At 33.4% G+C, this 21,966-nt stretch overlaps 1 protein-coding gene across 1 annotated transcript; it reads right to left on the reverse strand.

Moving 5' to 3' along the window:
* Positions 1–211: 211 nt before the first annotated feature.
* Positions 212–18,956, reverse strand: LOC110032578. The gene is made up of 3 exons (XM_020736248.1): positions 18,682–18,956; positions 2,188–2,517; positions 212–2,111 (listed from the first exon to the last, which is right to left on the reverse strand). The coding sequence occupies exons 2-3, from the start codon at positions 2,499–2,501 to the stop codon at positions 302–304; spliced, it is 2,124 nt and encodes a 707-aa protein (XP_020591907.1). The 5' UTR covers positions 2,502–2,517; positions 18,682–18,956; the 3' UTR covers positions 212–301.
* Positions 18,957–21,966: the final 3,010 nt, after the last annotated feature.

Raw genomic sequence — 21,966 nt, forward strand, 5'->3', positions numbered from 1 at the left:
CAATATAATTCCAAGAAACGGCATTACGATATTTCTGATTCCTAAACCCGTTAAAAGAAAAACCTAAACCTGGAAATGAAGATTCAGCAAAAACTTTTATGAAGAATTATTTGACAGTATGCTGCTAGGCGCTTTCATCACCTGGAAGACCTACATATCTACAGACTACCGATTTTCCTCCATGAAAAGAGAAGCTTCAGCCCACAAAGGCTTGCAAACCGTAAAAAGGCACAACAAACAAGGAGAAGCAGTCTACAAGTGGGGGTCAATTATTTCACCTGAGTGCTAGACATGGATAGCTCTACATAGCAGTTGTGCAAGTTTGTTTGTAGTGCCCGTATGCTCTGCACTTGCTACATCGAACTGCTCTCTTACTGGTAATGCGAGGCTCCAATGGCTTCCTTTTTGGCCTGCCCGGCAACCGCTTCGCTCGGAAAGGAACCGCACATACAGAATGAAGTGGGTCAGCTATTGGATTAATGGAAAGCATGTAAGCCTGACGGTAGCAGTCTACAGTGAAGTATTTGGAGCAGAAATCATATATACACCAACCGGATCGCTCGATGACTGCCAGGGCATGAGGGCATGGCAAACCGTTGACCTGCCACCTCCGGCATGTACATTCCCAAATTTCCATATTAACAATATTTGTCGTCTCATCTTTCACCTCGAAGATGCTGCCTGTTGGGCATATGACATTGAAATTTTGTGTTTTGGACAGCTCTTCTTCAACCTTTCGACTCCTGGATGGTGTTAGAACCATCTCAGTCCAGGTGTTTGAGGTTTCATGCCGTTTATATATAAGTTCCATTATTTTGCAGCGGATCATGTCAATCATCTGCAGCACTGAAGACTCTTGTCTTGAAGATATCCACTCATTGAATATTTGTGCAGCAGATGATGAGTAGTGGCCGGATCTCATACCTTTAAAGGAAGCATCAGACCAGAGCTCTGGGTTCTTTGACATAACCCACTCTGCTAGTTCTGGTGATGCAGCCTTTATGATCTCTATGCACTGGTTGAACTCATCAATCTTGCATGCACAAACAGCACGAATAAGATTATCCACCATCTCATCTTTCAGTTCCTGGGGCCAGGAATCATCAAACTCTGCCTTGAATTCCTGTATGAGATTATTAATACAATAAACATGGTAGGAATCCTCAAAGACCTGAGACACTAACCCTTCCAACCCATTCTGCCTGTTGGACACAAAGGTGATGGTACGGGACATACCAATAGCTGATTTCAGTTGCACTAAGAACCAGTGCCAGTTTTCATCAGTTTCAGCATCAACAACAGCCATGGCAACTGGAAACATATCATTTTCTCCATCAACAGCAGTTGCTGTTAACAATTTCCATCGTTTGGCAGCTTTCAATGTGATCCCGTCAAGAAAAAGAAGGGGGCGGCATCCATGCTCAAAACCATTTATGGATGCATGAAAAGATAAGAAAAGACTGATAAACTTTGAATCATCTGATGTTTGTAAGGTAGCAAAGCTTCCTGGGTTTGTTTCAATAATCTTCTCACAAAACCAAGGCAGTTCGCTTCCAGCCTGCTCTACGGAACCATGGAGCTCTTTCTCAGCGATAGCTCTTCCACGCCATGCCCGATGGTAACTCAATCTCAGTCCATACTCACGCTCAAGATCATTCGCAATGTCCCTTGGCTTATAATCTGGTGTGTCGCGAAGCTTCTCCTTTATAACACTGGCGACCCAGCTCTGAGTTGCCAACCGATGGCTTTGCTTGCTATTTTCCCTTTCACATGTGTGGATATGATTCATTTTCTTAATTGTAAAATCTTGATTTGCTGATGACTTTGAAGCATGTATCCGCCAAGTACAATCCTTTGCAGAGCACACAACAGTAACACGAGGTCCTTCACTCTTAATAAATTTGTATACAAAACCTTTGGCAATGGCATACTTGTGCAACACTTCTCGGAACTCTTTTGAACTATCAAAGGCTTGCCCCACACCCATTATCAAATTGTCCCAACCATTCATAATTCGTAGACGGCTGTCATTGTAAGGAGTGACTTCACCATCCACGGCAGTAATTACATCAGTAGAAGTTCCTGAATCAGCTACAACACTCCTAATTATCCTACAAAATGCAAACAAATGGGATATTACCTCAATATCATCCTAGTAAAAAGATGATAAAATCATAGTTTAAATACCTGTTCTCCACCTTCTTCAGAACAAAAATATCAATTGTAGGATCTGAATTATAATCAACCATTCTTCTCAAGTCCTTGTCATTTGAGATTGTGATCAAAACACGTTTGTTGTTCCGAAGAAAATATTTGATTGAATACAAATCCATATTGCAGCTAAACATGTCGGATATCTCTGTCACAAGTTCATGGAAGTGCATGCCACGATCGATGTCAATTACATGCGCCTCTCCACCAATATAAGTCATTGTTCCATCATTGTTGTTCATAAAATCCCCACCAAACTGACAAATAGCTAGAATCTTCTGTTCAGACATGACGTAGTGTGTCTTCCTGCTTAGTGAATTTGCAAGTTCAATTGTTAGAAGACGGTCAAAATGATTGAAAGCATTTTAAAAAGAGTGCCTCCTAATAAAAACTTTTAAGTGATTAAACTACTCATTCATCTTTGAAACAGCCAAAAATCTCATTTTATGCAAATAATATTCGTTCTTGCAAAATGTGAGTAGCCATTAGTATGGTAGAAAATTGGACCTCTGGATGCTAAGCACATAATTGTTGTCAGTAAAGCATATTGAATAGAAATCACAAAAGACAATCATAAAGTAGTTGGTATCTGGATAATTAAGAGGATAATCTTCTTTAGAAGGCCCAATTTTTACAAAGAAAGTTTTCCATATCTTTATCTAATCCAAAGTCCATTCAGGTAATATTTCACATGAGAATGAAAAATCACTTAAAATTTCAATAATAGTACAGATGATGTTTGATGCTGAAACTCAATATTGTACTTTGCAGCTCCAATGTTTAGAGGTGAAATTATACCAGCCATCCCCCCTCTATTACTTCTACGGGTATCAATCTTCCTATAACTATTATTATGTTAAATGATGACATCATCGTGAAACCTGACATGAATATATTTGAGGTCGAGCAAATCGTAAAGGATTTCGACTGCTTAGTGAATGCTTATTTATTGCACACTTTGGAAAGATTGAATGTTGATATATTAAAACTCCAACCATTGGAGGGCACGTTCATGGGTTTGCAATGGAACACCATGAACCAAAAGGTTTTATAACTCTAGTGGCATCTTGGAGAATTATAATGTATTTACAACTTGAAACAGTTGGTATCAGGAAAATTAAGAGGATAATCTCCTTTATAAGGCCCAATCTTAAAAAAAAAAAGAAGGTTGTCATTCTAGATCTTTATCTAATCCAAAGTGCATTCAGGTAATATATCAAATAAGAATGAAAACCAGTCAAATTTTCATTAGGAGTGCAGATGATGGTTGATGCTGTAAACTCATCTTGTACTTTGCAGCTCCAAAGCTTTTGAGTAGAAATTATATCAGCCATCCCCCTTCTACAACTTCTATCAGTATTAATCTTCCTTTAACTATAATTGAATAAAATGATGCCATCATCGTGAGACCCAACCTCAATAAATTTGAGGTCTAGCAAAGCTTAATGGATTTTGACTCCATAGTGGATGTTTATTTATTGCAAAGTTTGGAACATTTACCATTGAGCGAAATCACAACTACATGGGTAGACCTCATGCAGCTCAGGGATTGTTGGCTCAACACACTAAATATACAAACTAAATCGAGGAAGAGGCAACTGCATCAAGCACCATCACAAGTTCAAACACATTTGGATTCACAGAGATGTTCATCAGCGCACCAACCTTTAGTTGGTAGAGGTGATACTCAAAGTACTAATGGATGAAGATGGCTCAACCTCACCTTTAAAATTAGGATAATGTTAAGTATTAAACTTAGAAATCACAAGCAATCACCTCCGTGAGAATCCAAAGTACAAGACCATAAAAAAATGTGTTAAAATATTCAAGTTGAAGTCATGGAAAGACTGATCAATTAAGTTCAATAACCATGAATGAATCTTGAATGCCCTAAGGGCTAAGAATCCAAACGGAAAATGATAAATAAAATGGATTTTACCCATGTAAAAGTGCTTCCTCAAAAGATTATAAACCACTTCCAGCCATCGATTCTACAATAAGGTGTGACATGTGCCTAAACTGGAAAGGAGAGGATGATGAAGGCCGCTCGATTGGGAGCATATCACTTGAATAATGGTGCAGACATTGAATGACTAAAAAAGTCCATTAACCTCAAAAGGTTCTTTTGCATAATTCAACTTCATAATCTAAAAAACATTATTTCCTTAAAAGCATGAATGCTAGAGAAACTTGTGGACCAGGCTCATCCAGAAAAATAATGCACCATAAAACAATAGACATAAACTCTATCCAATATCCTTAAAGCAAAAAGGAGAACAATAAATGTAATAAAGAAGATTGTGATACGTTTAGAATATACAACACTTATCTGATTACCTGACAATCACGGTAATTAATTAACCTCACTTGGTGATTGTCATATTTTTCTAAAAAAAGAATGATAACTAAAAAAAGTCTAGCTCGATCATAATAGACTAGAAGCAGAACCGAGCTCACAGATGACACAAACAAAGTTAATCAATAAAAAGCCATTTATCCAAGCCTCACCAAGAAGAGGATCAATTTAAAAAAAATAAAATAAAATGTGACATTGGCAAAATCTGTCCCTCTTGTATGGGATTTGCATAATCATGCTCAAAATATATTAAATAAGTTTCCGAACCACTAGTAAAAGTCATCAAAATCAAAATCTTTTAAAAGACTCGTTCAGGACACCGTCAAGCAATGAGTAAGAACTTTACAATCAACCTATTGCAGTTAGGCTAATCAAACAGAATTTATGACTCGAGGTTTAGACCAATGATTATGCAGTAGAAGTTATCATCCGAAACCTTGTCTAAAAAGACCCTTCACAATTTGTTTACAAAGTTTCAAGCGGGAGTTAAGCATTAAAAGTTACAATTTAGAATAATGATTTGGGCACTAAAACTCCAAAAAAAAATGAAAATTACAATTTCATTTTTTATTTTAAAAAAATGATAAATCAAACAGTTAGGGAACTATTTCAAGTTGATTGCAAGACGTTGCAACATGGACTAAACTTGACTTGATTTCTTTTGAGTCTTAAGCTGATTCAAACTTGATCTTAAATCATAAGGAGGTTGACTTCAACTCAAAATTTGTATGATTTGTGCGAGTCTAATATTTAAACCCTTAATTCTTATGGGCAGTCAATAATCTAACAAAGTCAATTTGGCCCTGAGATGAGATGAACATAATAAATAGAATCTAAAAAAAAATTGACAAAGGATTTAACCTCAAAATAAAACAATTAAAAAGCACTCCCCATAAAAGAACCATAAAGAAAAATTTAACTAGAATAATCCTAAGTGTCACCTCTAATTACATTAAGAGTCAGTTTGGGGCGGTCTCTACGGAGAGGTTCGTTTCAGCGCCGCAGAATTTCTTTGTTTAGGGTGGTTTTCACAGTGGCATTCGCAAAAAATGCCACCGCGGATATGAGTGTTTCAACGCCGTGTCTTTTGCCTGTGGTCCATTTTTTGCCTCGCATTTCAACGTATTGTCCTCACGCAATTTCTCATTTTCCCCTTTCGTTGCTTCGATTCCTTTTGTCAATTCAGTTGCCTCTCTCCTCCGATGGTATTGAAAGCTAAACTTCTCATCAATTATAATAAGAATATCAAGTATATATTACCCTCAATCTGAATTATGTAAACAATAACAATCTTAGCTTCATGAGACCATGGTTGGCATGGGTTACAAACAAAAATATCCAATTAACTGAGTCTCTAACGCTAACCAGGTCCTTTAGCACCATCTCACAGTCTGCAACAACACCGCAATCTAAGAAGCATATGACTGGCAATTTGCAAATCAATATTAACCATCCAACCTAACAATCTTAAAATGTACATGGATGATGAATTAGATTGTGAATGATCACAAAAAAGCAAAATAGGATAGTAGTAGCATCAAAAAATTGCATTCCACTTGCAATTGAATTTATTGCAAAATTAGCATTCATAAACCTAGGCATATGTGTTCTATCATTGCATTTACTGAGATGAAATTCTCATCGAGGTAAGTTTTCACAACCAAGGAAATACAGCTAGAACCAAATAACAACTTCGAGTATGAGATTAAAAAAAAAAAATTATCTTAAGGGTCACAAAATAGACCTCCCTCAGCATCCATTCAAGCGGCCATGTTGCTCATAAAACTGTCGGTAAACCATGAGAAATGACCTGCAATGAGAGGTCTCCAAGAAATGTCATCTTCTTGTGGATTTTAATTAAATATTTCCTCCAACCTTATGTTCACTCCATCTAAAATAATGTGCTAATATGCTTTTACAAGAGTATGACCCTCATCCAACCTGTTGATACAAATTTGTGGATAGCGCAGGCCTTTCTAGCTAATCCCTCTTACGTGGCATATGAAAATAAGGTGTTTTTACGGAAGTGAAAGTTGCCAAGTTCTTTAATTCATCTTTTAAGTCACTATTCGCACTAATAAATAACCCACTTTTAATAAGTTGCTCGTTTTTTTTTTTAAATTAAAATTTCTTCTTGTAAAGTTATATATTTTCTCAAATTCTAAGCAAATGAGGTTTTTTTGCTCAAAAAATCTTTTTTGGCATGTTATAACTTATAAAACATGATGATGCTTAAAAGAAAATAAAAATAAAAAAACAAGATGATACTTTTTTTTCTAAATATGTAAATTATTTTTTTCAAAGAAAGTTTCTTTCTAAATAATTTGAAACAAATATATAATTTTTTCATTATTAAAAGTATTTCATCTTAAAGATGATGTACCTATTTTGAATTTGAGTCATCTAATCCATCTCAAGTCATCAAGCAAATTTTGTTGACCTCCTCAGTATGTCTAATAGTGTCAAATTTGAGGGTGCATTTGGGGAGGCTTTTTACCCACTTTTCATTTTAGAAAGTAGGTAAGGGTGTGTTTGGGAGCATATGTTTTAACTGCTTTTCTTAAAATCTTATTCACAAAACGAGCTTTGGCAAACGACAGAGTGGAACTGGAATCTGTGGAATGGATTGCGTCGGGATGGGTAAATTACACCGCTCCCCTTTAACATTTCAATTATTTCCCTATTTTATCTGGGATAATACCATTGGTCTTTGCGACTTCTCCCCCGTCTTTACTGCGACCATCACATGTTAAGGCATACCAGCAAGTAGCTTTTCCCGTCTGTCTTCCAGCCTTCGAATCGCCTGTATGTATCTTGTTGTTTCTTTTTTTGTTTTGGTCACACAGAAGCTTTCAAGTGCTTTGTTATCTTTTTTTCTTCTTCATCGTTGGATTTCAAAAATTTGATGTTCTCTATGCAAAGATGTGTTTTATTGTTCGTTTAAGGTGTGCACTCTATGTTATTTAGATTTTACATTTCATTTTATCTGCTTCAAATTTGCGGATGGATATTTTATTTCCAATTTTTGGGTTTATTGTGTATTTGTGTTGCATTTTACGTAATGCTGAAATTTTTTGTGAGCTTTGCAAATGCATAAGTCGTGTTCTGCATATATCAGCTCAAAAAAAATGTGTGCTTTGCATGCAAATTTTTTTTCATATGATCAGGGTTCGATTGGTTATGGTTGGGATTTGGCTAGTTGTGAATGGGGTTCGGTTGCTTGTTGTTAGATTTGCTCTAGTTTTGGTTGTATTTATAGGCTTTTACTATGATTTTAAGAGTTTGCGGTGTGCAATTCATGCTATATAAGTGGAATTCATGATTTGGTAATTTGTTTGGATTAATTTCATGGATTTTGCATTGGATTTGGGTGGTGATGCTATCCTCAGAGGATTTTTCATGTGAAATAAATTCAATGTAAGTATAATTCTTATCTATTCACATATCCATAACCTACATTTTAATTTTTATAAATAAGGTATTTTACCTATGCATTAAAAGGTGTATTTCACATGAAGGTTCAAGGTTCAACGATTGAACCAGAGTTGAACAAAGGTGGAATTTAGTATGGAAGTAAATATAAAAAATATTAAATATAACTTAAATGAATAAAAATTAGATGGAATTTAGTATGGAAGTTCAACAAAAGGGAAAAATAACCAATAAAATATAAAAAAGTAAAAAAGAAAAATGTAATAAACTAATAGTCATGCATATTTCACAAAAGGAGAAAATGAAATCGGGAATGATTAGAGGAAGACATATTCTTTATGATATCAAAAGATTCGAACCAATCTTAAAGAACGCCCGACACAGTCAACTAGAGATACTACCAAGTCTTAAAGCGTGCACAACGCAATCAACCAGAGATACTACCAAGCCATAAAAACCCGCACAACTATCCGGGGTCTTAAAACCCACATAAAACACACAATCATAGATATTTCCTAGTTTTATAACACACCTGACAAACTCAACCCACATATACTAACTGGTCTTAAAGCCTGCACAACACACTCAACTGCAAATACCACTTGGTCTTAAAACATGCACGACGACACAGTCAATCATTGATACTATGTCTTCCAGCACACCCAAGACACTCAATCACAAATAATCTTTGAACTTGCATCACACCCGACACACTCAACTAAACAAAAACTGATATCAAGTAAAAAAAATAAAAATTATGGAAGGAGATAAAGGAAAATTGGATTAGGTTGTGACCATATTAAGAAAATGATGATGCATCGAGGACTGATGGAGAGAAACTTTTAATAAATAGAAAATAATATATAATTTCTTTATATTTTCATATAAATTAAAATATAATTTTATCAATTGTGGGGCATGCCCAATGCAAAAAAAAAAAAATTAAGAATTCTGACATAGACCCTGAGCTGGAAAAGAAACTTAATCCTATATTTCTCGGTGTGTGGCTACGGGCTCCAATGTCTGAGCTAGAACACAGAACTTCCCCTAGAATTTGCATGAGCTTGAATATACTCATTCAAATGAAGTCCACGAAGCATAATAGGAGAAAACAAGATGAATCAAGTCATTTCAAGCGCTCTGCAATCTCCACCGAGAAGCATAAAAAGAAAAAAGTCAAAACTCAATATTTAACTAGCAACTTTCACAGCTTATTATGACCTGCACCGGTCTGAAGTATAGTGTTGGCACGGCTATTCAAGGATACCCAACCATGACAGAAGTCGTGAAGCTACTGGACTCCAATCCCAAGAGATTCAACTATATCTACATTTATTCACTATAAAACTTATAGATGATCGAACAAGTGAGGGGCTTTTATTATGATGGACTCGAAATGGTACATTTCTTATCTCTATTATTTCGTAAACAATTAGTCGACTTAACTTATGTGTTCATAATTTTTGCTCTAGAATGGTGTATAATAATTTGAACTATTATGTCAAATAATAGTATGTGTTCTGATTATATGACATTTGATCATGTATATTTTGTTTAAAATATAAACAGTACAATGAACAATATTTGAACATACATGAAATAGCATATTGACCCATCAAATGAAGATGAAATTATAAATATAGTGCAATGAACAAGAATTCTAGTTACTAGAATATGTTTTATCAAATGAGTACAATTAAATATATTTGTGTAAGATATTGTGTGTGTTATCTTCATCTATGGGTGACAAATAGATTAATTATCTGTGGTGCGACAAATGAAATCGAGCATAATTCATAGTATATTTCAAATGTCGAGAAATTTTTTGTGATTTTCTAGATAATTTGCATAATAATTATTTTTGCATGGATCATACTGATTTACCCCCAAGAACGTACTAATCATCACTTTATGTATTATGTCACAGTGAGTCTATTCGTGCTGCCTCTGAGAGATTCTAACACTCAACCAAGACAATTAGCCGATACTTAGGTTAGAATGTCAAATTATATTGTTAAACCCATGGATCCTAATTTTGGGCATAAACCAAGAGAAACCTATAATGATACAAGATATATGTAATTTTCAAGATATTAATTGTATTATCTATCTATATGGCATGCATGTTTTGTCAAAAATAAATTATCCTAAAAAATATTTTAAATGAAATTGTATCAAAATAATTAATGGCACACACTGATGCACGTGTTGGAAACAACAATAAAATTGCATATATCAGACGTTGTGAATCTGCAACACAAAACATCTTAGCAGTTTGTGACTTCATTATATGTTTTACCTTCATAATGGTTAGATTAGAAATGAGTGTTCATGATAGTCACATATTAAATTTATTAATCGATGACAGGAATACAAATTTTCAAAGCCTCCACCCTGTTAGTATATTAATGATTATATACGAGTTAAATTTGAAGAAATGTACTAATAATGTTATTATTTTGAAAAATATTACATTGTCAATTCGGAATATCACATGCAACAAACTTTCTTAAAGTCATTCCCTGATACAAGATATCACATTCTTGATTTTGAGTGCAATAGTCAAGTGATCAAAGAGAGGAAAGAAATGTTCAACAAACGACATAGATCATTATGAAGTATTATTGAGAGAGCACTCGACGTATGAAAGAAAAATTGAGTCATACTCCTAGATATGCCAACATATTCCTTAGAAAAAACTGATAAAAGCAATTGTGATGTCGTCAATTCTACTTAATTTTATATAGAGACATTCATCACAGGACTGTGGTTTTCAAAGCCTTAGACAAAGATCTAACTAGCATACCTGTAAAAGTGTTCGAACATTAAACGGAAAAATTATTGTTTGAGGAAGATTTTGGTGTGAATGACTTCAACACAACCGACAAAGAGTGTGTTCATAAGATGATCTAATTAAGATAAGAGATAATAGATATTTTAGTGAACTCATCGAGTATATGTAACTAATATTTTGAATGTCTTTTGGTTGATGTCAACTATTGGAGATATATTGAGGATTCGTTGATGTTTAGAGTTGCATATTTCTTTTATATATATTTTTTTTGTTGTTGCATATGTAGTCTAATTTGTCAATTAAGTATAATATATTACAATCTAAAAAATGAGCTTAAGATTATCAAGTACTTCAAGAGTTATGTACTATCATTATGGTATGCATTGTTCTTAATACATAACAAAAAAAAAATTGTTATGGGAAAAGATTTTATTGTTGTCCCAGAAATAAGACACGTAAAGATTACATATTTTATCGATGAGTTGATGGTATAGAGAAGTTCATTCCCAACAGTGACCAAGAAGGAAGAGATATTATGGATAGAAAATTATCTCGAAGACTTGATCATCTGACCATGAAGGTGAACATCATTTTTATGTTATTGTAGTTTTTATTATTATGATGTTATGCGTAAAACGATGTTTTAAAATTGATGTATAGAAAAAAATTAATTCTGACATGTATTTTTTACTGTTAACGTTGATTGTATTATTATGCTATAATTATTTAAGAAATTGTAATAATTTAGTTAATTTATATCTATAAGGGGATAACTCTCTTTTTCAAAAACAGCTACAACACAACAGATTATTCAAACAGAGTGACCATTACACCAGCAACAACTTTCTGACAACATTTGAGAAGCTACTTCTAGAAATAGCAGCAGCCACCCCAAGCACATCCTAAGTTTATCTAAAAGGCTTTCTAAGTTTTCTTTTTAAATTTTTAAGTCACTTCATCATTTGATTTCTACTTCCAAACCAATCTTTTAAGATTTGGAAACTCCAATTTAATACAACATGGTTTCTCGATCAAGAGTTGAGTTCTTTCATTACGGGTTTTTTATGAAACGCTTTAACTATTTGAATCTGGAACTTGAAAATTATATCAAAATGATACTTGTTTCTGATAAAAATAGGTTAACTTGCTTCTTTGTATATTAAAGATATCCTCATAGTGTTCATAATGATCATGCGTAACTTAATACAATGATTAATCTGTACAAAAACTTGTCTGAAAATCTGTATCAAAATCCACTTAAACATTTCAAAAATTTATTTATGATATCTGAAAAATTGAGTGAAAAGAATAATCTTCTAAAATCTCTTGTTGATCATGTAGATTATATAAAGTATCTCAAGAAGAATTATTTCGTAAAGTTATTAAAGCAAAAACTCAGAAAGGAATAACAAGTCCTAAAATCCAAGAAAATTTGTTGGAATTAAGGAACTGCTTAATAGTTTTGAGATTGAACAAAGTAAAATAGAAAATGCATTCCAACAAAATAAAAGGATTATTAAAAGAACTAAAAAAGCTTAAATACAATTAATGACGAGAAAATAAGTATAAAGGCCCTGAGTATTTATCTATTGTATCTAATACTACAGAATATTCCAGTAATGACAGTAAGGAAGGATATTTTGAACCTGAAAATTTTACTTCAAAACCTAATAGAATTATCGTTCTACAAAACAACACAATATTAGCACTATTAAGTCATCTCCATTACAAAATTTATTTGATAGAAAGGCATCTTAAATTTGGCTCAAAATACTCCAACTGATGAGATGACAGAAATTGAGTTACACAAAATAATAAGCCATATCAAGTCTTTATCAATAGGAAACATTGAAGAAATTCTTAAAAATAGAAAAAGTAAAAAATTCTTCATATATGATGTAGTGAGAGAGACAATCCCGTTCAGTGAAACATCCCAAACAATTGCTAGTAGACCCTTTGTGTCTAGCCAATCAAGTTTTTTAACTTCATTTTGAATTGATAGATTAATAGATAGACCCAGTGGTTCTATGAGTGAATTAAATATAAAAAATTTAATTGATGTGGAACAGGATTTAGTGGATTTCTCTAATGATCAATTAAATGGCTTTAATTCTTCTAGAGTATATTCCCATGGACTATTTAGTAGTTCCATAAGATTATTTAGATATCATAGAAAAGTATCTTTGCATTGAATAAATAATACTGAAGTAGTTAGGAATCTTATAACCCCTGAGGTTGGTGCTGAATTAAAAAGAAATAAAATCATACATTTATACATCTTGGATTAGTTTTATTTGAAATTGGAGGATTGGATAGAATATGAACATGAGGTAAAAATATGTTAGGATATTAGTTTTTATTACTCATTTTATATGATTCCAGACTTTGTACCACAAATGAATTTATGATAGGTACCAGAGAAATACATATAAATAGTAATATAGGTATCACCTATATCATTCCCGATATAACCATGACGATATATAGTTTGAAAAATGTTAAAAGTATGGTTCAAGCTAAAGGTAATGGAAATTTTTAAGGAGAAAATCTTTATTTATCCATTATTTTCTTTAGGAAAATCATGTCTAACATTAAAAAAATGTTTAAAATCAAGATTGAAAAAGTAATAGATTCCTTAGCCTCAAAAGGAATAAAATTTATACTTCCTAAAGAAGTAAATTTTGAAGCTTTAGCGTTATTAGAATGAAATATATGTCTTTTAAGAGAAGAATCTCAAACCATTGCTCCTATTAAATATATCACATTCCAAATCCTAATAAAAACCTATCTATAAATTTATGAATTATAAATCTACAAAACAAGATGAAAAAGAAACTGATATGGAATTAATGAATATTGAAGAAATCTGTGAACAGATTAAAGAAAATCCCATTATGTTTCCTTCTATATTAAATTTACCTATTAATTGGAAATCTACATATGAATTAGAATGTCATTATAAAAATATAGGTCAATTAAAAGAAAGTGATTGCTCATAAGCTGATGATAAACGAAATATATGTTTAATTCAAGAACAACAAAATGAGGTTTTAATGGATAGAATTTTAAGAGATTCCACTTCAAGTATAGAAAAGAATTTTGTAAGCTAAGATGAAGTTAGCTCCTCATACAGCCCAAATGCTCAGATTATCCAACAATATTATCCAAATAATAACCCCATTCCTATGGAAAACAATATAGGACATCCCTGTAGAAGATCTATTAATATTTATGATAAAGAAAATCAGTTGCTAAGGACTCCGAGTAAAAGAGGGCCAAATAAAAAATCTTATTTTTCTAAAAAATAAAGTCTTGTTGAATATCACGACCTGTAATGCTCAAATGTGTGATAATTATTTAAAACTGTGGATGCCACAAATGGTTAGAGATTATCAACAGAAACATCAAGATAATGTAGAAATGGGGAAGAGATAATAAAAAAGGACAAAATAAACTATTTAAGTGATGTAGCTAGATTTACATGGGCAGCTTGTAAAAGAAAATTTTCAGATGATGTAACAAGTTTTGCAAAACAAAGAAATAATGTCCTACATTTTGCATGCCAAATTCACAGAATTTTAACAGCGAAAGATACAAATTCTGGGTTAGTAAGAAGGAAAGTTAGTGTTATGAGAGATCATGAACACAGAAATTAAGAAATTGGAAGTATGTCAAGAATTTTGCAAATGACTTCGTAGCTTTAGCAATATATGGAAATTACTATTAAAATAAATCAGGAAATATGTTATTTTCAAAATTACCTGGTAAATTGGAAAAATAAATTCATCAAGCATGAACTTCTCAAAATATAGCACCCCAATTTGATAATATTGGAGTTAGAATACAGTTCTTGTTTGAAAAACTGAAAGAAAAACATGTTTGAAATTATAATCATAAGAAAACCTATTCTCATAAACTCTCATGCTATGCTTGTAACAAAGAAGAGCATTTAGTTACCGCATGCATGTCCTAAAAGAAAAAAATCTATATAGCAAAAATGTTATATTGATAGACTATGAAAATGCAGATTTTATAGATCTAGATTCCCAAATATTTGATATTTCATCTACCTATAATAATGTCTCAATGGAACCCCCTGAAGATAAAGAAACATTATTCCCAAATATTTGATATTTCATGTCTCAATGGAACCCCCTGAAGATAAAGAAACATATTACCAGTTTATAAATGATATTCTTGACGATCCTAAAATACAAGAATCAATGGACAATTTGGATAATAAAAAATTCATATATATGAATGTTAACTGTTTACATGAGTGTCAAATAGGACTCAGAGAGGATAAAATAAAATGTAAAAATTGTCAGTGGTACCAACAATTGATAGGAGATATAAATGTAATGAATTTTATGCAAAAGCATGTTATAAATGTGTCCATGAAAAATATGAAATTCCACATCCAAAAGCTTTAATTGAAAAACAAAAACCTCATCCTCTCATATAGAACAAAGAGTAAAATTTTAGAACAAAGAATAAATTTGATTGAAGAAAAAATAGAAAATATTTGAAAACCTGACCTTAGAAAAGGAAATGAGACAATAAGAGATCAAAGTATGATAAATATTGGTTTTGAAACCATAAAATTAGCTAACACTGGTGAGGATGCAGATTTCAAACCTTGGCATTGAAAAACTACTTATTATCTATAATCCCGAAAAATTACTTTAAATCCAAACACTTCTAAGACTAAATATCCATGGTTATGAAATTTTTCTTCCAGCATTCATAGATATTGAAACTACATCAAATTATATTCATTCTACATTAATTGCCACTAAATAAATCACTAAGAGCATCAAACCTAAAAGAACATCTCAATTTGATGGCTCTATTGTCGAACTAACCCAGTGTATTAAAAATACACAAATTTAACTTCAAACACATTAAAACAAATCGTCAAAATCTTACGTCCTATTAATCCTGTTCATCATTCTGATATTAAACTTATCTTAGATTTTAATTTCTTCTTAAAATTCAAGAGTGAAATGAAGCTTACTAATGACAAGCTTACTATTTTTTATAACTCCACTACTACTCCTATCATATCCATGTTTTGCTTATTCAAAGTCCACTTGTTCATCAGGTGACAAGAATTCCCGTTTACTTGCCCCCAAAGTGCTACCCCATGATCCAACGCTTTCTAAGTTTTCTTTTTGAATTTTTAAGTGACAAGAAATTCACCGTTTTGATACTATCGTAATGAAAGCCTCTTACTTTGTTCGATCATCTAAAAATTTTACATCGAGTAGATATAGAGGATAATAATCAAATTATCTCGACAGTAGAGTCCAGTAACTTCAAGACTTCTAACATAGTCGGGTATCCCTGAATAGTCGTTCGAGCACTGGACGTCACTGCAGGTTGTAACAAGCTGTGAAATCGGCTCAATTAAATATTGGGCGCCAACATTTTCATTTAGGCTTCTTGGTGGAGGGGGCAAAGCGCTTAAAATGACTTGATTTACCTTGTTCTGCCTCCTGTGGTCCTTCTTCATGGACTTAATTTGAATGACCACAATCACGTTCATCCAAATTCTGAAGAAAATCATGTGTTTTAGCTTAGACATTAGATCCTGTAGTCACAACACCGAAAAATAAAAAAACTGATTTCTCCTCCAAATCAAGATTTATGTTAAAAATGTTTTTTTTTTTTTTTTTTTTAACGCTTTGGGTATTTATGATAAAATTATAGGTCAATTGATATAAGAATATAAAGAATTTAGATAACAGCATTAGGCATGACCTATAAATGATAAAATTATAGTTCAATTGATATAAGAATATAAAGAATTTAGATAACATTTTTATTTAAAGTTTTTCCCTCCACCACTCATCTAATGCATCTATCATTTTCTTAACAAAATCTCAGCCCAATCCTATTGCTCCTCTTTTTAACTCATTCCACAATTTTTAGTCTTTTTTAGGTGATCCTGTTTATTTTTAGTTAACTTATACGTAGAATATGTTTTCTCAGAGAAATTTTTTATAATATTTTTTTCAATATTCTTTATTGAAAAGCATGGTTGGTTTATTGCCTATTTCAAGCTCTTTAAAGCATAAATTACAGAATATAATTTTGATATCCTTCTCTCAAGTGGCTGATATACAATCTTTTTAATTTCTCATCTAGTGTATCAAGAATATAAAAAATCTGGAGGAAAATATAAAACTAAACTTACAACTAAAAGAGTAATTAAAAAATTGAAACAAACTATAAAAAAGACAGAATCGAAACAGTGGTCAGTGAGATTAATTCATCAAAGATTGCCCCATCGAGGATCACCAAGTGCAATTGATAATCATATATTATGGTGAAAGGCCAGGTATTATATACGGTTGAGTGTGTTGGGAGGGCTATAAGACCAAGTAATACTTGTTGATGAGTGGCGAGTGTTGGAAAACTAGATAGTAATAGTGATTGATTGTGTCGTGGAGGCTTTAATAGTATATGTGATTGAGTGTGTTGTGCGGGCTTTAAGATCAGGTGGTACATATGGTTAAGTGTGTTGGGTGTGATGTAAGACCAGGAAATATTTGTGGTTGAGTGTCGTATGGGCGTTAAGGTCAGTTCGTATTAGTGGTTGACCGTGTCATGTGGGCTTTATGACCATGTAGTATTTGTGGTTAACTGTGTTCTATGGGCTTTAAAACCAGGTAGTTTCTGTAATTGACTTTGTCATGCGAGCTTTAAGACCAAGCAGTATTTATGGTACATCCAATGATTACCAATAGGTGAGAACAATTATAGGAATCACAATTGATAATCGGATGAGCTCTTTCTCTTTTTTTACATCATCTCTCTACATAAAATTGCTTTACACTAAATAGGATATAATGGAGAAAAATGATTCATGGAGCCGACCCCACGTAGTGGGATTAATAGTGGGATTAAGGGATTAAGGCTTTGTTGTTGTTGTTGTATTGCTCTACATAAAATTGCAAAAACCAACACCATCAAAATACACATTACATATAACATGCACAGTGTCGTTACCATACCCAAATATAGCAACATATAATTAAAAATATAGAAAATGTCAAAAACCACATAGTCATGAGGAATAGAAGCGGTTATATGAATGTAAGGGTACTTGTATGTGTGCAAATCATCCAAATACATATTGAGAAACCACCAATGCTCATACATTTACACATACACCGCCCAATTCCTAAAAATAACATATGTGGTTTTTTAGAGCATTTACATAAATACCATCTGATTATTATAAGTTTAGATACCTAACACCTAAAATTGATTTTTTTTACAGTTATACCACTTAAATCTTCGATATCATATCAAAATTAGTTCCATTTTAGCTTACCAAAAGTGAGAAATACCTTTTCATGTACAAGTGATGCGACATGTATGTAAAAATTGAAATTTTGAATGTTATATGGAATAAAATGTTGGAATTGAGCGGTTGTATGTAAATTCATTCCCATGACACAATGAGAAATATCATTTAATTTCCATACCACACAGCCCGGTAATTATGCGCTTGCTTATATAATTGCATACAGACAAGATTAGGCATTTAGTTGCATACCACTTAATTCATGTATATACATATCAAATAACTAAACTTTTTGCATTTATATAACCCAGAGTTTTCATATCTATCACATCAAAAAAAGCTAAAGAAGACACCAAATCGTGATTATCCACAAGCATGGAACCCTAACCACTGCTTACAAATCAATGAGAAAAAGCAAATTAAAAACTGGGATATGGAAATTATTTTACCGAATGTAATTAGAGCTAAAGAAGACACCAAATCGTGATTATCCTCATGCATGGAACCCTAACCACTGCTTACAAATCAATGAGAAAATGCAAATTAAAAACTGGGATATGGAAATAATTTTACCGAATGTAATTAGAGCAGTCGACAGTGGCACCCTGGCGATCACTGAAGAAAGATAACCCTAGATCGAGCGACCGGCAGTCGGTCGTTGGGAGAGTGGGTCGAGAGTGTAGTCGACGGTTGACAGCAATTAGTAGCTCCAAAGACCGGCCAATGTTGAAATGAGGAGGGCAAGAGAGTAGAAATGCTCTACTCGGAGATTGCCGAAGGCCGAAGTTCGAGGGACGAGGAATCCCAATAAGATTGAAAGATGTGGCAAAATTAGGGCATGAGTTGTGCGTAATGTTCTGCGATTGACGAATTAAAAAGGGGCATTTATATATATACCACAAAATTTCAATGTATTACAAATATACCATCAAATTTCTATCATATGCATCAAAAGTATCACTACTTTTATTTTAAAAAATGAACCAACCTTCTTATGCATCGCTAAGATGCATATATGTGGAAAAACTAATATTTAGATGTTAAATGTGTAAATACATAGAAGCGAGTGCTATTTATGTAAACCTTTTAACATGGTATGTTGAGGGTGAGTCATTTACATACATGCACCTCAAAATTTTTGGCTTTAATGTATCTAATATTTGAACACGAACAATATTTGAATAAACGAGGAAGAGGAAGAGGAAGAGGAAGAGAAAGAGAACAGCAAACACAAACGACAAACCCTAAGCTCTCAGGGGCAAACGCCTTTTGAGATTTTGAGAGGAAGCAGAAGAGTCGGCGGCCTTTCGCGATTTTGAGAGTAAGCAGAAGAGTAGGTTGAACGTCTTTCTCGATTTCATTAAACTTATATATTATATTATATTAATTAAATAACTTATATTATATAAATATATAATATTTATATAAGTAATATTTATTAATAATTTGTTATATATTATAATTTATAGGATTTAATTTTTAAAAATTTGATAATTTTTTAATTTTAAAAAGTTTTAATTAATTACAATTTATAATATTTATTTTATGAATATGTATTATATGTGTGTGTATATATTTATTTCTTTCTTCCTTTTCGAGCCAATTCGAACCGAATACGAGCGAACAAATGTTTGTTCGTCTTCGGCTCGTTTATATTTCGAGCTTAAAAATTTGTTCGTGTTCTGCTCGTTAAGCTTAACGTAAGGAGCCGAACACGAGTTGTTCGCGAATAACGAGTCAAATTGACAGCCCTAAATGCAGCGCCCATCGAGAGAAGACCAAAAGTGGCCCCACTTATCTGATTGGATGTAGTCATTTGAGCCAAGGTCGAAGGTCGACCGAGCGAAAAGAAGAACAAGAATGATGATTGAATGACTGGAGTCAAACCAATCGAACTAAATTAAATTAGATAAGCATCTGAGCTAATCATTATAAGAAAGTAAAGCGTAGGCATTGACCTACCTTCTGGTAGATCTGACCGGAGAAAAGAATTAAGTATTTCAGTATCACCAACTGTCTCATTGATGCCCCGAGACTCCTCATCAGGGGTTAAGAATTGGCAATACAATAGAGCTTTATGATTATCCTAAAGGATTTCCTCGTCGAGGAATGAACTACATATCGGGTTACGGTGATTCACCCTCTGCTTAATAGTCTAGCATCCTGAGGACAGAAGCTCCTCATCCAGGTATCGAGGGTTAACAGCCAACCATATCAATCGATCGGTAAAACTTAGCTAACCAAGTCAATCCTACCGACTCAAAGAAAATCAAGTGTGGTTGACTAGTTGCACTAACTCATCTTAGCAGACCATACCAGCCTTACTGAGTGAAGCCAAACAAGCTTAGTCGACTCAGTCATATATGTAAATACCTAGAGCATCAGAGGCAACCCACATTAAAGTGGTGACAAAAATGTACTATCACTATAATATACCATATCCATATAAATAAGGAGATCATTTCATGAGAAATGTCTAATTGATAAGACATTTCGTTGTTCACTGCTATTCACTCCTCTCTCTCATTTCTTATGTTTTATTCCTTGTGCGTGACTCACAGATAAATCAGGGTTCAACATACAAAAAGATGTGGTGAGAGTGGATCCTGTCATGGACAAAAAGAGGAGAATCACATACAGAAAACCCCATAGTAGAGTAACTAGTAATATGAAGTGCACAATAGAGTTCATGAACCAACAGATTCAGGAGTTGAAGGATTATATGTTGGAAACATTCTGAGAGGCACTAGGCTACTAGCTCAAGGAAGGGAACAACATCCTCGAGAGGAAGAGTTGGCACCCAATGGCCATAGAGCCTCTTTAGCCTTGGATAGAGAAGGAGACTCCCAGCACTTTGATAATGTTGGGTTAGCACCAATCAATAGACATTGATTTTGGAGTACTAAGGCACCCCGACAGTTAGAGAATGCATTGTCTTAGCAAATCTTTGAGTTCAAGCCCTCAGAGAGGTTTAAGATCTTAGCACAGGAGTCCTATAAGGGAAGAACATATCCAATCGACTACATAGCCTCTTTCGAGTCAATTGTGTATCTACTAAGGATCACCGACGCACTGAAGTGTCATCTTTTCTTCACCACGCTAAGAGATTTGGCCTATAGGTGGTTCGAAGCATTGTTGTCCAGAGTAATCATTTCATTCACCAACTTCAAGCAAATGTTCATAGCATTGTTTGTTAGTGCTCAGAAGTTGTTGAGGAATTCACAGGCCCTAGTACACATCAGACAAGGATAAAACAAAAGCCTTCACTCATTCATTACCTGCTCGTTGAAGGAGATTTTGGAACCGTGGAATTTGGAGCCCGTAGAGGCTCATGCCTCCATAGCTTAATGACTGAAAAATGGGACCTTTTTTGATAGGCTTTAAGTCTACAACAATCAAAGATATTGGCCAAGTTATTAAACATGGGCAACAATCATATATTGACATAGGAGTACAACTCCATCCCCATTTCCTTTAGAGGAGATTCTTCCATTTATTACTCGTAGAAGAGGGTTGAAGATCAATAGATGAATCACGCCCTTCCGCCCATCCATGATATAAAGATGATTAATCGTCATAGAACCATAGAGCAACTGATAGAACTTTCAACTGAAGAAGTCAAGCCCAATATCCTAACTATCGATTGACTGACTATAACAAGCGTCTGTTGTCCAATCATGAATTGCTGAAAATGCCTCCCTTAAGAGTCTAGATGGCCAAAATAGTGGAGGTCATCCAAAATAAAAAGTATTTTAAGAGAGTGCCCTCAATGAAGACCAAAGCTTACCTTAGAAACCCAAAGAAATACTACGTCTATCACATATAGCATGGTCATGATGCAGAGGAATTTTGATACCC

The sequence above is a fragment of the Phalaenopsis equestris genome, unplaced genomic scaffold, assembly GCF_001263595.1.
Source record: "Phalaenopsis equestris unplaced genomic scaffold, ASM126359v1 Scaffold000002, whole genome shotgun sequence".
NCBI classification, from domain to species: Eukaryota; Viridiplantae; Streptophyta; class Magnoliopsida; order Asparagales; family Orchidaceae; genus Phalaenopsis; species Phalaenopsis equestris.

What these genes read in the sequence shown, in the direction of transcription:
- LOC110032578 (XM_020736248.1), bottom strand. Translation starts at nt 2,501, where the DNA reads ATGTCTGAACAGAAGATTCTAGCTATTTGTCAGTTTGGTGGGGATTTT. An exon ending in CTGAAGAAGGTGGAGAACAG is followed by an intron (nt 2,112 to 2,187) that starts GTATTTAAACTA and finishes TGCATTTTGTAG; the next exon opens with GATAATTAGGAGTGTTGTAG.